The sequence below is a fragment of the Chaetodon auriga genome, chromosome 1, assembly GCF_051107435.1.
Source record: "Chaetodon auriga isolate fChaAug3 chromosome 1, fChaAug3.hap1, whole genome shotgun sequence".
Lineage (NCBI taxonomy): Eukaryota > Metazoa > Chordata > Actinopteri > Chaetodontiformes > Chaetodontidae > Chaetodon > Chaetodon auriga.
Window position 1 is genome coordinate 21,656,935 of NC_135074.1, and position 19,890 is coordinate 21,676,824.

The window sequence follows — 19,890 nt, forward strand, 5'->3', positions numbered from 1 at the left end:
GCATATTGAATACATTTCTCTATAAATCGAGGAGTGGCATTATCAACACAGACGCAACAGCTGACAGCACTTCATCATGGCAGAGCAAGGGATGAATGTGGAACCATCTTATCAGACTCCTCATTAGTGACGCCCAATTTCACACAGCATTCATACAATGCCATCAAAATGGTATGTAGCTGAGTCACACCATCACTGAGAGGGGCAGGCCCTCAACAAACCGTGTCAAATTCTGAAAAAGATGTGAAACATATCAATGGGCAGTAAGGTGGATGTCAAGCAGACGTGGTTATGTAAGTCTGAGTGCTGCCGGTGCTGTCTGAAGTGTTCGTTTGCCATAAGGAGGAGGAGGAATGACAGCTGTGAGCCTGTCAGGTCAGGGCAACCAAATAGGCATAAATGTTCTTCCTGAATCCTGATGGTGATGTGATGTTACCTGGATGTTTATATTAAATTATTTTTTGGCAGATTAATACCCTGAAGGTATGTGTGTGATGTTATCTGAAATGTTCACAGTAATATTGAGAAGCATCCTGAAGGATTTGAAGATTTTATGTGAATAGTGGCAAATGTATGTATGCCAAACAATTTAATACCAGGAATTCATAGATATTTAAAAAGTAAAGTACATCCTTGTGGTTTCCCACAATGGATGACGCAAGCATATTGTGGGTGTTTTTATCCTGTTTTTTTAAGCTCTTTTTAAACATGTAACTTTCAGAATTGCTGGATTTACATCCACCCATGACCCTGCAGTCAGCACCTTCACTTTTCTTATGAATACTGATTTTGAATATATGAATATCACATTTTAGCTATTGCTGCATGAGGGCAAGGCTTCAGTGTTAATACCTCCTGCTGCGTATTCAGTTCCATTAAGCTCTAAACTCAAGTGCATGCTCTCACTAAATTTCTGTTTCCATACATTCATGCACAGAGGTAGATTTTTTTTGCTTATTATACTTATTTTTCTGTATGTTCAGTCAAAAAGTAGATCATTAGTGGTCGTGTAGATCATTTGTGGTGGAGGTGCTGACATTATTCAAGGAGACTGTTTTAGTGCATGCAAAGATGTTTGACCTCACTGACCAGCGCACATCAGTACATATAGTGTAAGTCTACAGTGGCCACCAGTGTTACCACACCGTCTTTGTCTTTCATACATCACTGCACTTCATGCAAATAAGAGCTGAGTGGCACGAGGATGACGAGTTTTCACTTGGACAACAGTGCGGCCATGTTGGAAACACTGGAGGCAGTTTTTATTTTTCAACATCTAAAGATAGCTTTTGACTCTTGTCTATAATAATCTTTGAGGCTAAACTTGCATCAGTCTAAAAGTTTTGCCGATGTACAAAACAGGAAATGTTCCCCATGTACCAATTTAGTTCTAAGGAAGATAAAAGGCCAGAAGAAGATAAGTTAGATTTTGTGTCTCTACATCTGACTTGTCAGATACACTACGATGATGTCACCGTGAAAAAGCCTTAATGCATTTTGAGATCTGGGCGAGCTTGAGTGCGGCATGTCTGCAGTGCAGTGTGACTGAAGTATACAGCCCAGTGTCCCTCTGCAGATGGCTGTTATGAAAGCTGGTGAAGCCTCTGGCTACAGGAAGTCACAGGTGTGATGGAGGCAGACAGAGCCATAAACGACACACCACGCTGCCCAAACCGATTACCGCTGACGAGGGCGTGTGTGTGTATACATACAACGCACACGGGAGGCAGGGGATAGATACATCAATATAAATCATGTTAGAGGTTCCATTTTCCATAAAAAGATACACTTCAGTTGGTGCCCTTTCATCTCAAATGACAGAAAAACACTTGACAAACACTTCATGATTCAATGTAACTCTCCCTATTCAGCATTTATAAGCAGTACGCAAATATTGAATAAATGATTAATAACACACTGCAGTGTAGCTGTACTCAGATATGAGGATATTTTTAAGTGCTTATTAAAGTACATTTGAAAATTATAACTTCAAATTTGATATTATTACAGATGTGTTTTAATGTCACTGTCTGTTTATTCTTCAGCCTCCACTTATAGGAGGAGTTGAAGTTGTTAGGAAATACATTAATGAACCCATATGTTCTTAGAACAAGTGATCGTTTTATGTTTATATACTGCTTATAAACGTTAATTATGGGGACTTAAAGCATTGCCAAAAAAATCTGTACCTGTCATGCCAAGATAAAATAACAAGAAAGAAAGAAAAGAGAAGGAGCAGTGAAAATCTACCAACTCAATGAAATTAAATGTGCATTATTTTCCATGCAGCACAGCTGGATCCCCCAAAATTAAACCTTGTTACAAATGTTACACAATTTTGATAAATTACGTATAAAGGACAAAATTTAGAACTTATCCTTAGTAATTATTTATTAAGATTTTAGCATTAAAAAAACAGATGATCTCTTCCATCAGGGCTGTTTGGGTGTGGTTTGATCCAATTTGACAACACAAAAGCAAACAAGCTCAAAACTGTCATCACGGTTTGGCTCAAGTGTTGCCAGATCAATGATATCTAAACACATTATTTTACTGTCTGCTGCTGTACTCTTGCATCAAAGCGAAAGTGCACAGGTCCCACTTCGGATGCTTCTCAAATATTGCGGTTTAATTTGTTCTATTTTTAGCGTTGTCCTACAGTTGTGTCAGTTTTTATGTAACTCCCACTTCCGATAAAGTAAGCAAACACCCACTCACTCTCAGCCGTGCAGTAAAGCCATATGGGACTTCAGCTCTCATTAGTCCAAGACAGCGTGAAACTAGTCGGCTGAAAGGCATCATTCAACCCTGAAAGTGCTTGCACAGCCCTTTGATATGTTAACCCAGCCCTGTACATACATTACGAACATATATAAAAAGTTCCGAACTCTATTTCCAAAAATATAACAACAGCAAAAACATCAGAGTGATTGTGGTAAAGGATTAAAGTCATATGTCATTTCTTCAGAGCAGAGCTTTTAATCTTTATTGAGGCTTTACACCGAATCTGATTTAAAAAGAGAGAAAAGTAAATGGAACTAAGTAGGAAAGCGCTCAGTATTTTAATTACAGTGTTTATTAGTGATTAAATTAGTATTTGCTTGGATTAATGTGGCAGACTGATAATAAATTTTTAAGATACATTGTGCCTCTCGCTGGAAAACTGCTGATTTTAAGAGCAATAGCTGTTATTATACCACCTTCTTCAAACACAGTAAAACCCCTGTGATAAATATTACAGAGCAACCTCCCAGTCTGAGGACAAGCTGCAGTGACGGAACCACTCAAGTTGAGTGCAATAGTGAGTTTATTGAGGTTCCTTTGGATGAACTGTGCAGGTGGGTGTATTTATAGAGGACAATGTCAGCGCGGAGTCCAGGTAGACCTGACACCTGACCGGCAGTCTGCACTCGACTGAGGCTTGGTCTGCTGGGCAGACACTGGGGCCGCACTGTGATTATGGGTGAATAATCTAGATGACATATCTGTGAGGTGTGGGACTGAGCAAAACGCATGGACGGTGATGGAGCCGATGTTTGTGGACTCTCAGAGGAGCTTATGCTCTTTTCTAAAAGATAGAAGCACCCCATGAGGCAGTGAGAGATGGTCTGCATGGGCAATAAATTCCACACAATCAATCACACCAGGAACAGGCCACCCCAAAACCTTTTTTGGTTTTCTTTTTTTGCCGTGAGTTGCTGAGTAGCTTAGTTTAGCATAAAGGGGGAAACTAGCCAGCCCTGCTCTGTCCGAGGTAACAAAATTCACTGACCAGCACCACAAAAGTTCTACTCTTGGCCAAATTATATGAATCCATGAGTCTATAACTTGTTTTTACAATTTGCTTTTTTGAACAAATTATTCAAACAAGGTATGACGTGGTGATTTGAGCCTCACTGGCTAAGCTAAGAGGCTGCTGGCTGTACTGTAGCTTCATACAGATATCAATCTTGTCAAATAACTCTCCACCCAAAAGCATATCAGTTTATTTCCCAAAATGTTGAACTGTTGCTTAAAAAAATTCTTTCCCGCGTCGTCCTTGTTTAATGGATGTTTTGTTTGTTTTACATGTCATGAAGATGTTCTTCTTCCAGAATGACATACAGTCCATTTTCAGTACTGTGTGGTAGAATACCAGACTGCAGCTGTGCACATAAAACTCTCTGCATCTTAGATTCATGATATACATAACTGTCTTTTCCACAGGGCATGTTCATTTTTTCATTATTAAAAACACCTCAGCAAACCCACAGCTGTACAACAAATTGCATATGTCTCTGGACAGCGATAAAGATCCCTCTTGTCAGCATCTCTCAGCTTTAATTGTCAGAGGAAGAGCAAATGTTCTCGCAGTAGAGCAGGGATGGGCTGAAGAAGACAAAGAGACGAGGGTATACAAGTAGCTCAGTATCATCTTACAGATCATTTTGACTCCCGTGAACCTGGAGTGGACGTGGCTTGTTGTTGCCCCTGTGGAGGAAATGCAGCATCGCTCCCAAGCCCAGCTCTCCCTGTCACCCCTCTCAGCCATCTCTGCCTTTGCCCTTTCCTCTGTGGAGCCAAAAACAGGCACCAGCCACAGGTGGTCTCTGCGCTTTATTGGTTCTGACACACATCTCTTGCCTTAAGAGCTTAGAGAGACAATTAAAAATTCATTAGGACAATGAAACGAGAGAGGATAAAAAAGAAATAGGACAGACAACAATACATAACCTTGCTGAGGCTCCAAAGTGCTCTGACCTATCGTCTACAATGTCTCTTGCTGGTGGCATTGTTGTGTATGTGTGTGTGTGTTTCTGTGTGGTTGTGTTGTGGTGTAACTATAGAGAAGGAGAGTGTATTTAATATAGAAAACAAGGCTGCCCTGCTGTTACCCTGAAAATCACACGACAGAGGGACTTCTATCTATGCGCCACTTTGTTGTTTGGAGCCCTGAAATCAGATCCACTTCTGTGCTGAACTACTTGAAGTTCATTTTTAAGCTCCTCAAAGCAGCTGGTTTGCTCTCTTTAAGACATTTGACCACATTTAAATGATTCTGACTAACAAATAACCACCATCCCCATGTTTGTTTACTTGCAAATTAGTCTTTACTGTCCAGCTTTAGCTCATTTTTACAAGGCTGAATTTGTATTTTCCTTGTTCAATCTTTCCTACACTACAAAACACCTGTGATCAGATCCCCACAAGTGTTTTCTGTCACAAGCTGTTGCACATAGCATTATATTGACTGCAGTTTTAAGCACATTCTTCTCGAGACAACAAGGCTGTGGCAGATTTTTTGGCTCCAGAGTACATGTCTCATAGAAAGTACATTTATATAGCGTCTTATTTATCACAAATTTTTTACAGAAACACTTTTAATTACTGTGTACATAATGTTTAATGGCACCCTGTGGAGCTTTTGGCCACTTGTACCACTGTGGAGCAATGTTTTTACCACCAGGTCCCCATTTTGTTTGTAGTCACGTGTGAGCACACATACCGGAGCACCTGAGCTGCATGAATCACATCCTGCCAATGATTTCACGCTACTGGTTGACATCTGGTCGTGGGTCAGCAAACGTCACACAACAAGCCACAACAAAGATGGTGAAGAAGAAGACTGAAAACTAGCAAACAAGGACATAAATAGTGGATATTGTAATGAAAAACAACTGAAATACATTGTCAGTGGACGATATGTATAAGAGTTCAGTCTCAACTCAGTCAGACTAAAGTGTGCAATCACCTTGAGGCCTGGAGAGATCCCTGTTCATAGGACCTTATGCTAACCAAGAGGAATCATATAGGAAGTGAAGCAAGTTGATATTTCATAATCTTTGTCTCATTGACATTGACTCATGAAGCTTAAAATAGGCTTTATAGGCTGTCAAGTTGTCTCACTGTAACAAAATATCAAAAAACAATATTAACTACAAAGAGACTTTGTTGCTTTAATACAAACCTCCAAATGTGCAACAAGTCAGTCTGCAACAAGATATATTTTGGAAAGTTGCCGCCTCCCTGCAGCAAATTTAGTAATGTCACAATGAGCCCGATCATTCAGAGCTCAGGAAGTGATAAGAAGGACTTTGAAGTGAATTCAGTGAAGGGCCAATGTTATGACACAAAAGCTGGTGCAATATAGGAAATCATAGACCTGGTGGCATGTGTGGCAGATGGATGATGGATGAGGGATGGCAGACAGACAAACAGTAAAAGATATCTTGAAAAGTTGGCGCCTCCCTGCAGCAAATCTCTGGGTTATTTGAGTAAGTCTACTACCACAGGAGCTGTGTATGAAAGCCTGTGGACATTGATCAGTGCTGTCAGCCAGTAGCTTCCACAGACACACAGGGAACATGATTCACAGGACTGGGTTATAATGTATGGATTCAAGCATGCATGTATGAATATAAAGCCTATGCACTGCAAATACAAATCAGATGAATATTCAATAATTCATGATATGTTGTATAAGTGACACATAATCCTATTGGCCATGTACATGCATACAAAGAGCCAAGATTTACTCACTCTCTCTCTCTCTCTCTCTCTCTCTCTCTCTCTCTCTCTCTCTCTCTCTCTCTCTCTCTCTCTCTCACCCCTTCTGTCTTTCTGACAATCTCTTGTTTCTCATTCTTGGTGTCGGTCACATGAGCAGGCAAGTGTCAGATCGTTTATTTCATGGTGGGACTGGGGGTTGCAGTATGCTTTTATCACATCGCCTATCGCCCCTTCCACCTCGCTCTCTAATGTCCTCTCAAATTGCAAGATCACTCTCAAACAGAGTAATTGTTAAGTACAAACTCTCTCCTCGTCTCTGCAAACACACACTGCTCAAATTACAATGTGGGTCACTTGGTGTTAAGATCCTATCTTCTGTGTCTTTAGGCTTTTAAAGCAGCTCTGCTTTAGATGTTTCAGTGCGGAGATGAGAGCATGCGAGACCTCAATCTGCTTTCTTATCTTCACACTATCAAAGATTCCCTCATGCTGGGTGTGCAGGTATCCTGTGGTGTTATTGTGGCATCTTTTCCACATTGCATAACATGATGAATATGATCCTGGTGGGATCCTGCCAATGATACTCCAGAGGAAATGGAGAAACGCTGAGGCGGTTTTCCAGCAGCTTGTGTAACTGCCGAGGCTGTGAATATTACAGCAGTGAGCTGAGTGCATCACTGTCACACTCAATCCCATTAAACTCACAACTGAAATGTTCCCAAACACATTTATTTTTAGCAAATCTGTTGAAATCACCATTGATTAATTATGCACTACTGATACAACTCTGTACATTGATTGGATATCAGCACAATAATGATCATTGTTTTCTTACACAGAACCAACAATAATTAGGATGTTGTAGATTTCAGACTTTTCCATGATTGTGACAGATTTTTAAACTAGAAAAATAATGACAGTTTTTGCTGGAAAACTGAAAACACCTGTAAATTTGTACATGTAAAGTACTCATTCACTCAGTGAAGTTCTCACATGACACATTTACAGATTTATTTATTTTTGTTGACCATCAAATTCCCTGATGTTTGTTGCTGGGTCAACTTGCATTACATCACAGCACCCTTAATAGAAAAAGAAATTCTTCCATGAACATGCACTGGATGATCAATCAGTTGGCTTTAAAGAAAGAGTTTGACAGTTTGGGAAAATATGCTTATTTGTATTCTTGCTGAGAGTTGATTGAGAAGATTGATCACTTTCATGTTTGTATTGTAAATATGAAGCTACAGCCAGGAGGTGGTTAGCTTAGCTTAGCACAAAGAATAAAAAACGATGGAAACAGCTAGTTTGGCTCTGTCCAAAGATAACAAACCCCACCTATCAGCACTTCTAAAGGCCACTAATTAAAACATTATATCTGTTTTTTTTGATCTGTACAAAAACCAAAAGAAAGGAAGACACTGCAATACATTTAGTTTTTTGTACAAATTTAACAAATGAGATATAACATCTTAATTAGGGATGTTTGCTGGTAGGTTCACAGAACCAAGCTGACTGTTTTCCCTCGTTTCCCTTCTATATGCTAAGCTAAGCTAAGCTAATTGTCTCCTGGCTGTATCTTCATCTCATCTAGCTCTCAGCAAGAGGCCCTAATCAGCACATTTTCTACAGTGTCTAAATATACCTTTTATGGGCACTTCATGGTAAACAGGACACAATGTTTTTGTCTTTCACTATCACGTTGATTGATCTATACATTGGTTGTAGAGTCATAAAGTAAATGTGAAAATAATTTTGAGCAAGGAAAACTTTCTCTTTATTGTGTTTGTTACTTTTCCCCTTTTCTGATGATTCAGCTGCTTAATTGTGACCAAATCAAATGTCTGTCGATGATGACAGAATTACATGAAATTCAACCTTTTATCATGAATGTATATATAGCCATTTTATGCTGTGAAATGCATTTCAGTCTCATTTATATATATTATATTACTGTATATTGTCAAATATGCAATAATGTACAATACAGACTTCAAAACAATGCACAAGACTTATAGCTGACACACCAATGAGATCATTTTATGTTACAAATACATCTTATACCCTGAAAAGATAGGCCGGCACAGTATGAGGGTCTGCTATAATCAGAATTCTCTTTATACTAAATCTCTGTGGTTGGCATCCCATTCATTTAGTCTATACTGATTTAATAAATATACACGTCATTCTTTCATTCACATTGGTTTCGAGAAAAATAACCAATATTATAAAACACTAGAAATGAACCTTGTAAAAAATTAACATGTCTGACACATAGCACAATGCAAATGACTCACATAGTAACTGATAAAGTGCATTTCTGATACTTGAGGCAGATTATTATCACGATAGACTGAAATTAGATGCTCAAACATAAATCTACGTAACACCACCAGAATCAAATTAGTGGAATGAACTGTTCCCTTAACTGAAACATATGTCCAAAGAGGAGGCAGTAGCAAGATTTCTAAACACAGAAACAACACCCCTTGCAAATGAATAGATGACATATGAAACACATTAATTGTGTGGTTATTGTGGTTGTTAGTGCAGATCCTGGAGATACAGGAGGCTTGGTTCCTGAAGTTTTGAAAGGCTCATAAAAGCTGATGTAAAGCTTCAGGAAAGAGGCTTGACAGTCGAGGAGGGCGAGACAAGCAGACCAGAGACGAGGCTGTGGATCGTTGTGGCAGTAGAATGGCCCTTTCCCTCCAAACCTACAGTATGTGTTTTTGGTCCAAACCTGAAAACTGTTTCATCATGCAATGCATAGATATAGGTTTGTTTGTCCAAAGACAAATGTGGATAGAGGCAAAAAATCTTAATGTGGCTTCTGTTCACAATTCCCGGTAACAAAGACCTGCACTGGTTTTGCGTTTGACGGACCTAGTTTTGTTTCACATTGAGTTTACATTTGAATTAAAGGAATAGTTCAAATGTTTGGTACATGCGCTTATTGACTTTGTTGCTGAGAGTTACATTGATTCCACTTTCGCAGATGTGCTGTAATTATGAAGCTTGAGCCAGGAAACAGTTAGCTTAGCTTAGCATAAAGACAGGAAACAGGAGGATACAGCCAGCCTGGCTGTGTCCAAACGTAACAAAATCTGTCTACCAGCATGTCTAAAGCTCACTAATTAGCGCAGTACATCGCGTTTGTTTAATTCATACAAAAATAATATGACAGGTGGTGATGCAGCCAAGAAATACTCCAGCATATAACCTCCCATAAAACCATATATATAACATATTAGATAGTGAGCTTTAGAGGTGCTGGTAGGCAGCTTTTTGCACCTTTGTTGAGAGTCAGCCAACAATTTGCCTCGCTTACAGTTTTTATGCCAAGTTAAACTAACTGACCCCTGGCACCAGCTACATATTTACCATACAGACATGGCATCTGTCATCTCGGCAAGAAAATGAATTCAGATATTTCCCAAAATGTACAACTATTCCTTTAAAACCCTTTGTTGCTTTGAATTCACGTATCTCTCAGGTCTTCTCGCTGTGTGGGGGGGACTGGTCTCGCTGAAAAAGCAGGGTCACACCTTTCCTGAAGCGGTGGTCCCTGACACTGTAGATAATTACATTACAGCAACTGTTTCCTGTCAGGATCCAGAAGGCAAAAAAGGAAAAGTTACACCAGGTGTATCCCACCACATTCCCGAGCACAAACACTGCAATGGGAGAGAAGGATGCTGTGAAGGCAAATGTTAGTATGCCAATGGTTTTGGCAGCTTTGATGTCTGAAAAGGAGGGCCTGTGAGGGCACCCTCCCACTCCTCCTCCTCCTCCCCCACTGTCAGTCAGACTCCCCTCTGAGAGCAATTTGCGTTTTTGGGAGTACCGTCGGATGCTAGTGAAAGACACAATGTTAACTGCTAATGTGCCACCCAGCAGTGTGAAGTCAAAGGCTGGGAATAAGAGCAAAATGTTGGCATCAGGTGGCAGCTGGTTTCCAAACAATAGTGGGGTGTAGTTACACATACGACTGCACTCATTGTACTCCAAAGTGAAGTTGCTGCTGAAGATGAGGGGTGCAAGAGCCAGCAGGAAGCTGGCAGCCCAGGAGAGCAGGATGAGGAGCAGAGTTCGCCTCCGGGTCACCAAGGCATCCTTGTGGAGTGGCCGTAGGATGGCCACACTTCGCTCCAGTGTCATGAGAAAGATGGTGCTGATGGAGACAAAGGTGCATCCAGCAAACACTGGGCCAATCAGCATGCAAGGTTGCCAAGAGCTCACAAGTCCTCCAAGAGAAGAGGAGGTGGCCACGGAAGTAGAACTCCCCTGGTACCAAATGGGGGGAGCGCTGGTTACCATCAGAGAGATCTCAGTGTAGACAGAGAAGGGGACCACGAGGACACCGACCATCATGTCTGCTATGGCCAGGGACACTGTCAAAGAGAGACAACAAGAAGACGAGGGCTAAGGGGAGGCAAGCAGGTTTTCTTGTCATAAACTTGCCGCTAGTTTAGTTAAAATTCCATATGGAAAAGTGCAGTGTCATGAATATTTTGTGAAGCCGTAAAAAGTTAATTTTTCTGCATTGATTTATTCAGCATATTAAATAAAGCGCTGTTTTGGAGTAAAACAGTGTGTGATAAATAGATCCAGTATGTGCAATATGGGTACCATTTCAATGAGATAAGGCACTGTAATAAATCACTAAGACCTCATTAGATATAAGACCTGAGGAGGTCTTTGGTGTCAGCAGGTTGATAAATTATTATATTTTTTAACACTATGGATTTGAATTGAAATGTGAAATTCTGTTTTGCCCTTAATTAGTTTTCAGTGTGAGTATTGAATTTCTGCTGCAAGGAACCCTCCTTATTGATTAGCATAGTGGAATGCATAAGCATATCAGGTTTACACACTGGTCAGTCTAATAACTCTCTAAAATGAACACCTGTCTGCACCAGTGGTAAGATGGTAAACAACATTTACCTTTCAGGTATCCCTGTGGTGTTCGGGACTGCCTCGTTTGCACAAAGACCGTCAGGGTAACCACATTTCCAACCACAATGGCAAAAGCCAGGCTGACCATGAACACCACTGCCAAGGTGCGATTGAGAAATCCACAGCAGCAGAGGGTACAGAGAGGGGCCAGAGACTGGCCTGAACTGAGTCCTGCCTGAGCAGCTGCAGTCAGGTTAAATGGAGAGTCTGCAGCCGGCAGCAGAACCGCTGTACTCCCGGGAACACTGATGTTGGCGGGCAGAGCAGTCATGGCCCAGGATAGGCTGGTGTTCCCTGTTGTAATGTGTAGGTGGAAGGGCCACTCAGGAAACCATGTCCTGGACTGGGAAACTATCCTGATGAAAGATAAAAATATATATGTATATAATGCAAGCAGTTAAATCATCCAATCTCAGGAAAATCGGCATGAAGTCATAGTATTCTGGTGTAGCTTTGTCTCACTTAATGCTAAATCAACACTCTCATTTAAGCCATGATGGTAAAACATCAATCTTGATACTTAGGACGACAACCCTTCCCTCCAATTTTATTAAAGTTATAATTACTCCTGAAATGATCAAGGCGCCAACAACATTGCGTGTATAAATTTCACATGAGTACACTTGCTATACAAAAGAAAATAGATTATTACCAGTTATTGTCTTTGCAAGACACAGACGCCGATTGGTTTGGCTGTCTATTCATTACTGAAAGAGCCAAAAGCAACATTATCAATCAACAAAAAGTTAGAGATTCTCTACATACTTGCGTAGTTTTAACTTTGGGCTTTTCACTAGAAAACCATGTCCCTTTAAGCTACTCATTTATTTGGAGTGACTTGTTGTAAAGATCCATGCTTTTTATTGATACAGCCTGTATCATCCACATAACAATGATTAGGAATGTTTAGTCATTATTAGCAAAAGCCACCTCTGTTTGGACACCATGAGGACTATCTCACTTTCTTTGAATTTGAAACTGCTATTCAGTGTAATTTTTATGGCTCTACATTGATCATCTCTACAAAAATACCTTTTAATTATTGTTTTACTGTGATGTTGTGTCATATATTAAGCCATGCACAAAATCCAATAATGTATAGAGGGTGGGGAGAGCTAACACTATGAAAAATCTTGAAAACACTACAGTATCTGCAATATTTTAAGGTGTGTTATGTGCAGTTTACACTACAAATTAGATAAAAGGCAGATTTTTCTTAGAATATGCAGAAAAAAAGGGAGGCATATCAATGATAGGTAATGTTTTATCTAAGATTTCCAAACAGAGTACAGACTGTTTTCTTGTTTTTTTAACTTGTGTGTTCTGGTTACATGCTGGTTTTTGTGCCCTTACACTGTTGGGAACACCTCGACACTGTCAGTGCCCATGCAGAAACTCTAAGTTCAGTACCAAATGTCTTTCTCAGCTGACAACCAAATACAAGGGCCCTTCAATCATTTATGCTGTTCACTGGGCTGGAGAGCAGGAAGGTACAAACATCCAGGAAAACAAAGGGTAACAGGAATGGACATAATCAGACCAGAGCAAAACCAAACCAGACCCCATGGTCTCACTCCGGCTTTGGGTGCAGAAACACAGTCCACTTGAAATCTTAGGACTATCATCAGCTGTGAATTAGTCTCAGAATAATGAGATGCTCTTGCGATGCAGAGAAAAAACACTTGGTTTGTGCTCTGTGACCAGCATATTGATTTGATGATTTAATGAAGTGTCAGATGAACTGTATACAAAAGGCCTCAAAGCCTGTCTGTTCCCACAACTTCACAATCAGTTTCTTGGTTATGCTAAAATTTGAATATCAGTCTTCCCTCCACAAATGAAATTCAGAGACACTCATGGTAAATGCACATGGGAGTTATCGCAGCAGAGAGCCTTCTCAAATTCTGTACTAATAAAATGTGTAAGATTTAACACAACTTGACAGACCTTCCTTGTTTTTCCATCATATTCACATGCAGTGCTGACAGCTTAGAAAATTAAATGGACACAGAGAGTTGAAATGGTTCATATTTTTAATCAAACATTATTACACAGATAAGTATTCACCTCCCTTTGAAGTTGAAAACTCATGCTGTATGTACAGCATGTACGGAATTTGTCTGGATATTCATGTATGCATCCATGCAGCTGACACGAATGAAATTACAGTGAGAGAGTCCCCTCCACAGCCTAAAATTGTCTCTTTCACAATGATTTCTTTGTTTATTAAACTGATTTTATATTCCTTATGCTGATGATCGAAATAATAAATAAATTAAACAGGTCTTGCCTTCATGACTTCTACATAAAAGTGACCATTCAGACATGAGTCCTACATGTTAAATTGTGATTCAGATTAACATAAAAGGGTTCATGTCTGGAAGAGGCTAAACAAATCCAAAATACATGTTTGTACAAGCATCCACCGCCTCCATGTGAGTATTTAGTAGATGCACATTTGGCAGCAATTACAGCTTTGAGTCTGTTTGGATGAGCTTTGCACATCTGGACACATCTCTATATATTGTGGAGTATGTTAAAATGTGCATACACTGTGGGTGGAAACACCATTCACATTCTGTTAATGTTGGTTAGGCTTGTTTGGTTACACAAGGTGACAACATGACATTCAGTCTTGTCACTAACGTGACTTCAGCCTCTCATTTTGCTGTGTATGCACCGGTCTGTGCATACACTGTTACTGTTATCTGGTCAGTCTGTGACATTTTTGCTGCTTGCTGATAACAAGAAGGTGAAAAAACAGCTTCATAATAATGACATGAGTTTACAACCACGTCTCTTTCATGTTCAACTCTTTCAGGGGAAGACTGCTCCTATAGAAATCAGCTGCCCTGTCTGATGGGGGCTTCTACTTATATTTGAGGCCTTTCGTCCTTGTCTCTCACACTTTGTTAGGATACAGAATTCATTATGAGAATGTCTTCAGAGACGCGGCTTCTCCTCACCTCAGCCCATAAAAAGCAGTTAACATCCTGGAATGAATGAATGACCCGAAGAACCCACCCCAGGCAATGTGCCTCCTGCATGGCCCGATCCATGAACTGCACCTGGAGCATCGAAGCGCATCAAATCATTTTAACTTTATTCAACAGGTGATGCTCGATTTTATCAATTACTTTAATCAGTCAGTCAACTTGCAGGTTAACAGTGGGAGCTTAATGAGCTTTTGGCAAACCATATTGCATGCAGAGCTGCAGAGGTGCCAGCATCAGACTAAGATTAAATCATTAAATCTTTCAGAATCCTGGACAGTAACCTTTCTGTTCTCCAAGCAAAGCTCCATGTTGTCCTGTTCTGCTTTGAAAACAGTGACCAGAGTAGTTTCTAAGACTTGCAGTACCATATTGCTGAGCTTCCCAGAGGACCCCTCTGTTCCCAGTATTTCTGCAACCAACTTTCCTGCTTTAATCAGTCCGTGGCCTTGAAAGGAGCACACAGCATGGATGGATCCCCATGTGAGAATACAGCTTGGGCAGAGAGGCCGTGTCGAATACCAAATTCCCTGATTGATCCTGTTGTTTGTAGACTCTATACTGTCCCATACTGTTGGCTTGGTATTTGCATGGACAACATACCAGCATTCAGAGGGGACAACATGTAATGATATGTCTTTCTGTAGTTATCTGTGCCTTGTTGTCCAGTAGGCACATCCATGTTAAGTGTAGAACCCTGATTAAAAAAAAAAAAAAACCTTGGTATCTGAGCAGTCTTGGGAAATATCTGTGAGTGAATGATGATCACAAGAAATCACTGATGAAGGGTCAGACCACTGGCTAACAGCCACAGTGTTCCTCTACCCAAGTCAAACTCAGCGTTTGACAAGTAGCAGTGGTGAAGAAAAAAATCAAATGTCTCACTTCACTGCTTAAACCACACTGCAAAATATTCCACAGCAAGTAAAAGTCCTGCATTCAAAACGGTAATTATGTCAAAGTATGTTGTAAAAAAGCTGTAACTCAAAAATAACTAACAAAAGATGTCAGACAAATGTAGTGGATTAAAAGTACAATATTTGCCTCTGAGATGTACTGAAGTAGAAGTTTAAACTTGCACAAAATGATAGTCAAGAAAAGTGCAGTACTTGAGTAAATGTACATAGTTACTTTGTGACAAGTGGACAGACTTGTACTAGACTACATTTTAGCAGATCTGCAGCTTTTGCAGCTTATTATCAAATCAGAAGAAATGAACATGAACTAGTTCATTTTAGTTGAGCTCGCCCCTGTGAAGTGTGAGCTGACACAACACTGTTGCTAATCCTTTTTGACATACAATATGCTCAATTGAAAGCAGTACAAATACAATATGTTGCTTAAGCATGCTTATCAAAAAGCACAGCTGAGCCTCCTCATTGTTCGGGACCCAGACAATGACGACCGCTGCATGTGTAAGAAATAATAACAATAATTGCTAAATCATTTATATTTTTCCTTTTCTTCTGATCTAAAAAAAAACCTAATATATAGGATATATTGGACTGATAAACCTTCCCTTTGCCAAAAACTGGCCTTGAACATTTGATGTAAGTGACATTACTTATGTTTGAGGTCAGTCAAACTCCAGAGAGGTCTAACATCTGTCCTGTCCTAGTCCCAAAAGACTAATTTAAGATCTGGAGGAAGGGTAGTGCTGCATAGATAGTACTGTCGACCCCAGTCACAGATGTACATATGCATATGAAAATCCATTGTTTTTAACCATGTTTTCCAGCCGGTGTCTTGGAAATATGTAGCAGACTTCTGAAACATGTCATCAGTTCAAAACTCTCACAAGGAAAAGCATGAAGTATCGAAACAGCTTTTGTTGTCCAACCATAACCATACATTAACCACGCTGCAGATGACATGCAGACATTCATTTAACACCTAAAGATTCAGACATGCTGGAAATAAATCTTCATTGCTCGATTTGCAGAAATGTCTTCTGTCGTTCTGTTTGGTGAAAGTAAGATTGTGAGAGAATCCATCTGTGACAGTAACGCTCAGCTGCAGCAGCAATGCGAAGATGTGACGGCTTGAAGAAATCAAGGCCAGTGTTTTCAGTGTTAACGCTATGAAAGACTCTTGTAAAAACCTGAGATGATTAGGGTAGGTAGGAGGTAATGGCGAGATATTTTGACGTCAATCATAGCTTGCCCTTTGACTCTGCTTCAGCTTTTTGTGTATGAATCACTCAACTTCATAGATAACAAAGTTAACGATATCATAAAACAAATGTCTCAATTCTACACATTCAACACTATTAGCTTGTAAAACTAATGGTATTTTTAACAGCTTCGGGCAATTATTTTCATGTCATAGCAGAGCAATCCTTTACTTTTAATTTATCTGATGGTACTGGTGCTAAAACAAAAGAAAATGTATTTTTGGGAGCACAGAGGATGAACCTCATTAAGGAGCTTTTTGGCTTTACCTTGAGTGAGGATGACAGGCGGAAGTATTCCTTGAGGCAAGACCTTGGGCGCAGAGAGACAAGCAGCTGACAGCAACGACAACACGCAAACACACACACACACACACACACACACACACACACACACACACACACAGTTTTACGGTTAGAGAGATACAACATCTTCCCAATCATTACAAATTGAGAGATCTACCTGTGTTTTGGGCAAGGGGAAGATGCAATACTAAACAGAACAACATCTGCTACATCTATAAGCCGACATTTTCTGAACAACAAAAAGAAAAGGCTGAATGCTGGTTCATAATTGTAAGTGTATATACATGTGTGTGTGTGAATGTGTGTGTGTGTTCACTTTTCTACACTGTGTTCCCATTTTCACCCCAATTTTCAATGTCAAGATACCATTCAGTCTTCATGTGTCATCAGTATCTGTTCAGTATTATGAACAGTAAACTAGAGGTTTTCAGTGTCTGACACCCCCCCCCCCCCAGAAATAAATGATACAGTTGAGACCCCCAGCAACCCACATCTACTCTAATATCCAAAAGAAATATTGGTAATGCAACATTAAAAAAAAAAAATAAATAAAAATAAAATAATAATAATAATGATAATAGATTTTGTCCTTTCTATTATGATTTGTCTTACTTTGATTTGAGGGACAAGCCTGCTTTACATTTTGAAATAATGATTCCCATAATGCTCTGGGAGATGGAAACAGGAAGTACCATGTTGCCATGGAGTTAGCCAGTTACCCGTGGGCCACAATTTGAGCCCGTTTTTGTTTTTTTGTTTTGTTTTTTTTGCCCATATTTGTTCACATGTTGGCAGATTAGCGCCATTGAAAGGATGCCGTATTCGCTGTTATCAGTGTATCCGTGGATGTACACACAACTATCACTGGACTACTTTGATACAGAGGAAAACTTCAAAACGGGATGATTCTCGGGCAAGTTCTCGAGTTTTAGGATCTCGAACTGGATTAATGGAAGTTTATTCACGCTTTAATTTGGAGATAGCGACTTTCCCGGAAAATGTAAGTAACACTGAAACAAAAAATGTGAGTGTCATGTGTCTGTGTTCAGACTCAGAGGAATGTGAAATTTGACGCGAATTGCGAAAATCCTCAAAGCACCAGTCCGTGAGTTTAAATTAGCAGTTTTCATGGTTTTGTTTTCAACGTTTAAGGTAAAAATATCAATTTTGTCATTATAAGCACAATAATTTGTGGGGTAGTTTGATAATATTGTAACGGGCTGTCAAGGTGCAGCTGATGAGCTCAGAGGGGGCGCAGTTACTTCAATTGAGATGAAGCCCCGCCACGTTTCACATGAGGGACGATGTTGGTCTGTGAAGCTCAAAGACAAAGGCCAGACTCAAAGACCATTAATCTCTGTGCCAAAATTTCATGACAATCCATCCAAATGTGTTTGAGATGCTTAAATAAAAAACAAAAAAGGTCAACCCTGATGAGAATACATCCTCTCCACAGATATGAATGTTTTTGTGCCAGTCCATCCGGTTCATTTTGAGATATTTCACTGAAGAAGTGACAACTGATCTGTCCAAGCTTTCATGGCAGTACATCCAATAGTAAATATTTCAGTCTGAAAACTGATTTTGCACCAACAAGTGTTCATTAACCATATTTGATCCCATGTGCACAAACAAACCTGATACTGAATGGGGCCCCTTTACAGTCAGTCGTATTTGTGCTGGAATAGCTGCGTTTAGGTTGTTGTTCATGCGTGCAGTGAATTTCCTTTGACAGGGCTGTGTCCCTGAGTGACAGGTCAGGCATATGTAGGAAGACCGTGGGGGCTTGGTCAGGGCTCCCAGGCCAGGTCGCTGGATGCACAGAAGGGTCATGTGCAGTAATAATGGACAGGCTGGCTCCGAGCCGCCTGAGGCCGACTGCCACAGCACATGAGCAGAAAGACGGCTTTCTCTTCACGTCTTGGCCTGTCGTTCTGTCTGTGTTTGTTTCCCTTGTGTTTGTCAGATAAGTGCACAAGCGACACATTCATACACACACACAGACACAAACACATAACCGGTGTTACTTTCTTGTCATTGTTGTTTGATCTATCCGTGTGTTAGTGTCTCGCTTTTTGTTTTGTTCAAGTTTTTCTTTAAACTTTTATCTGGCAGCATTTAATCTTGCTATGCTTCTGCCTCCCAACAGTCTGTAGTTCTCAGCTTAATGTAATTTTAACCAGTAAATATAGAATTATTGAACTTCCTTAACCCAGTGATCCCAGTTAAAATGATTTCTACTTCAAAACCTTTGAACACCAGCAGACTCAGCCAACAGGTGGCAGGTGGCGTCATAATAAACTTACTGTGTACACCGTCAATACAGTGAAAAAGGGGCAAAAATGGAGCATGATTTAACAGCCCGCTAATAAAACACAAGCTATAAAACTATTTATTTATAAGTTATAGCTATAAAGGCACAGACTTCTTCCCAGGTGAAGCCCAATATTTTGTTCCCCAGCACCAACAATAACATAAAAACGATAACTATAAAAACTATATTCTTTACAGTACTATATCAATATGCTAATCTATTTCTAAGTCCCTCTTAAATACAGAGTTGTCAACCCCTTATTTCAGGCTGTTATCTAAAGCATCACCAAATTAGACAGATTACTGTTGACTTGAATGTGGATGTGTGCGTGTGTGTTTCTGCATTCGGGTACGTGTGTGTGTGTCCATCCTGTCAATGAGTCCTAGTCCTAAATTACACACTGCTAATAAACGTCATAGCCTCCTCACTTTTCTCAGTCAACAGCTGCTGCATATCTGAATGATCAAACACCAGACTGGGATCCAGCTGACGGTTTCATTCTCAATAAATGCTTCTAACGGCCCGTCGGAGGTTGAAATGACTTCTAATGGAAGTGATCTTCTCATGGAATCTCTTCTGAACTACGTTTAACAAAAAGCATTTCCCAAAACTGCAATTTTAAACTCTTAAACCCTGTCAGTCATAACGGTTATAGACCA

General features: G+C 40.0%; 1 protein-coding gene across 1 annotated transcript; it reads right to left on the reverse strand.

The window, feature by feature from the left end:
• Nucleotides 1-9,756: 9,756 nt before the first annotated feature.
• Nucleotides 9,757-11,719, reverse strand: LOC143325089 (trace amine-associated receptor 13c). The gene is made up of 2 exons (XM_076737984.1): nt 11,437-11,719; nt 9,757-10,883 (listed from the first exon to the last, which is right to left on the reverse strand). The coding sequence occupies exons 1-2, from the start codon at nt 11,717-11,719 to the stop codon at nt 9,982-9,984; spliced, it is 1,185 nt and encodes a 394-aa protein (XP_076594099.1). The 3' UTR covers nt 9,757-9,981.
• Between the last annotated feature and the right edge of the window lie 8,171 nt (nt 11,720-19,890).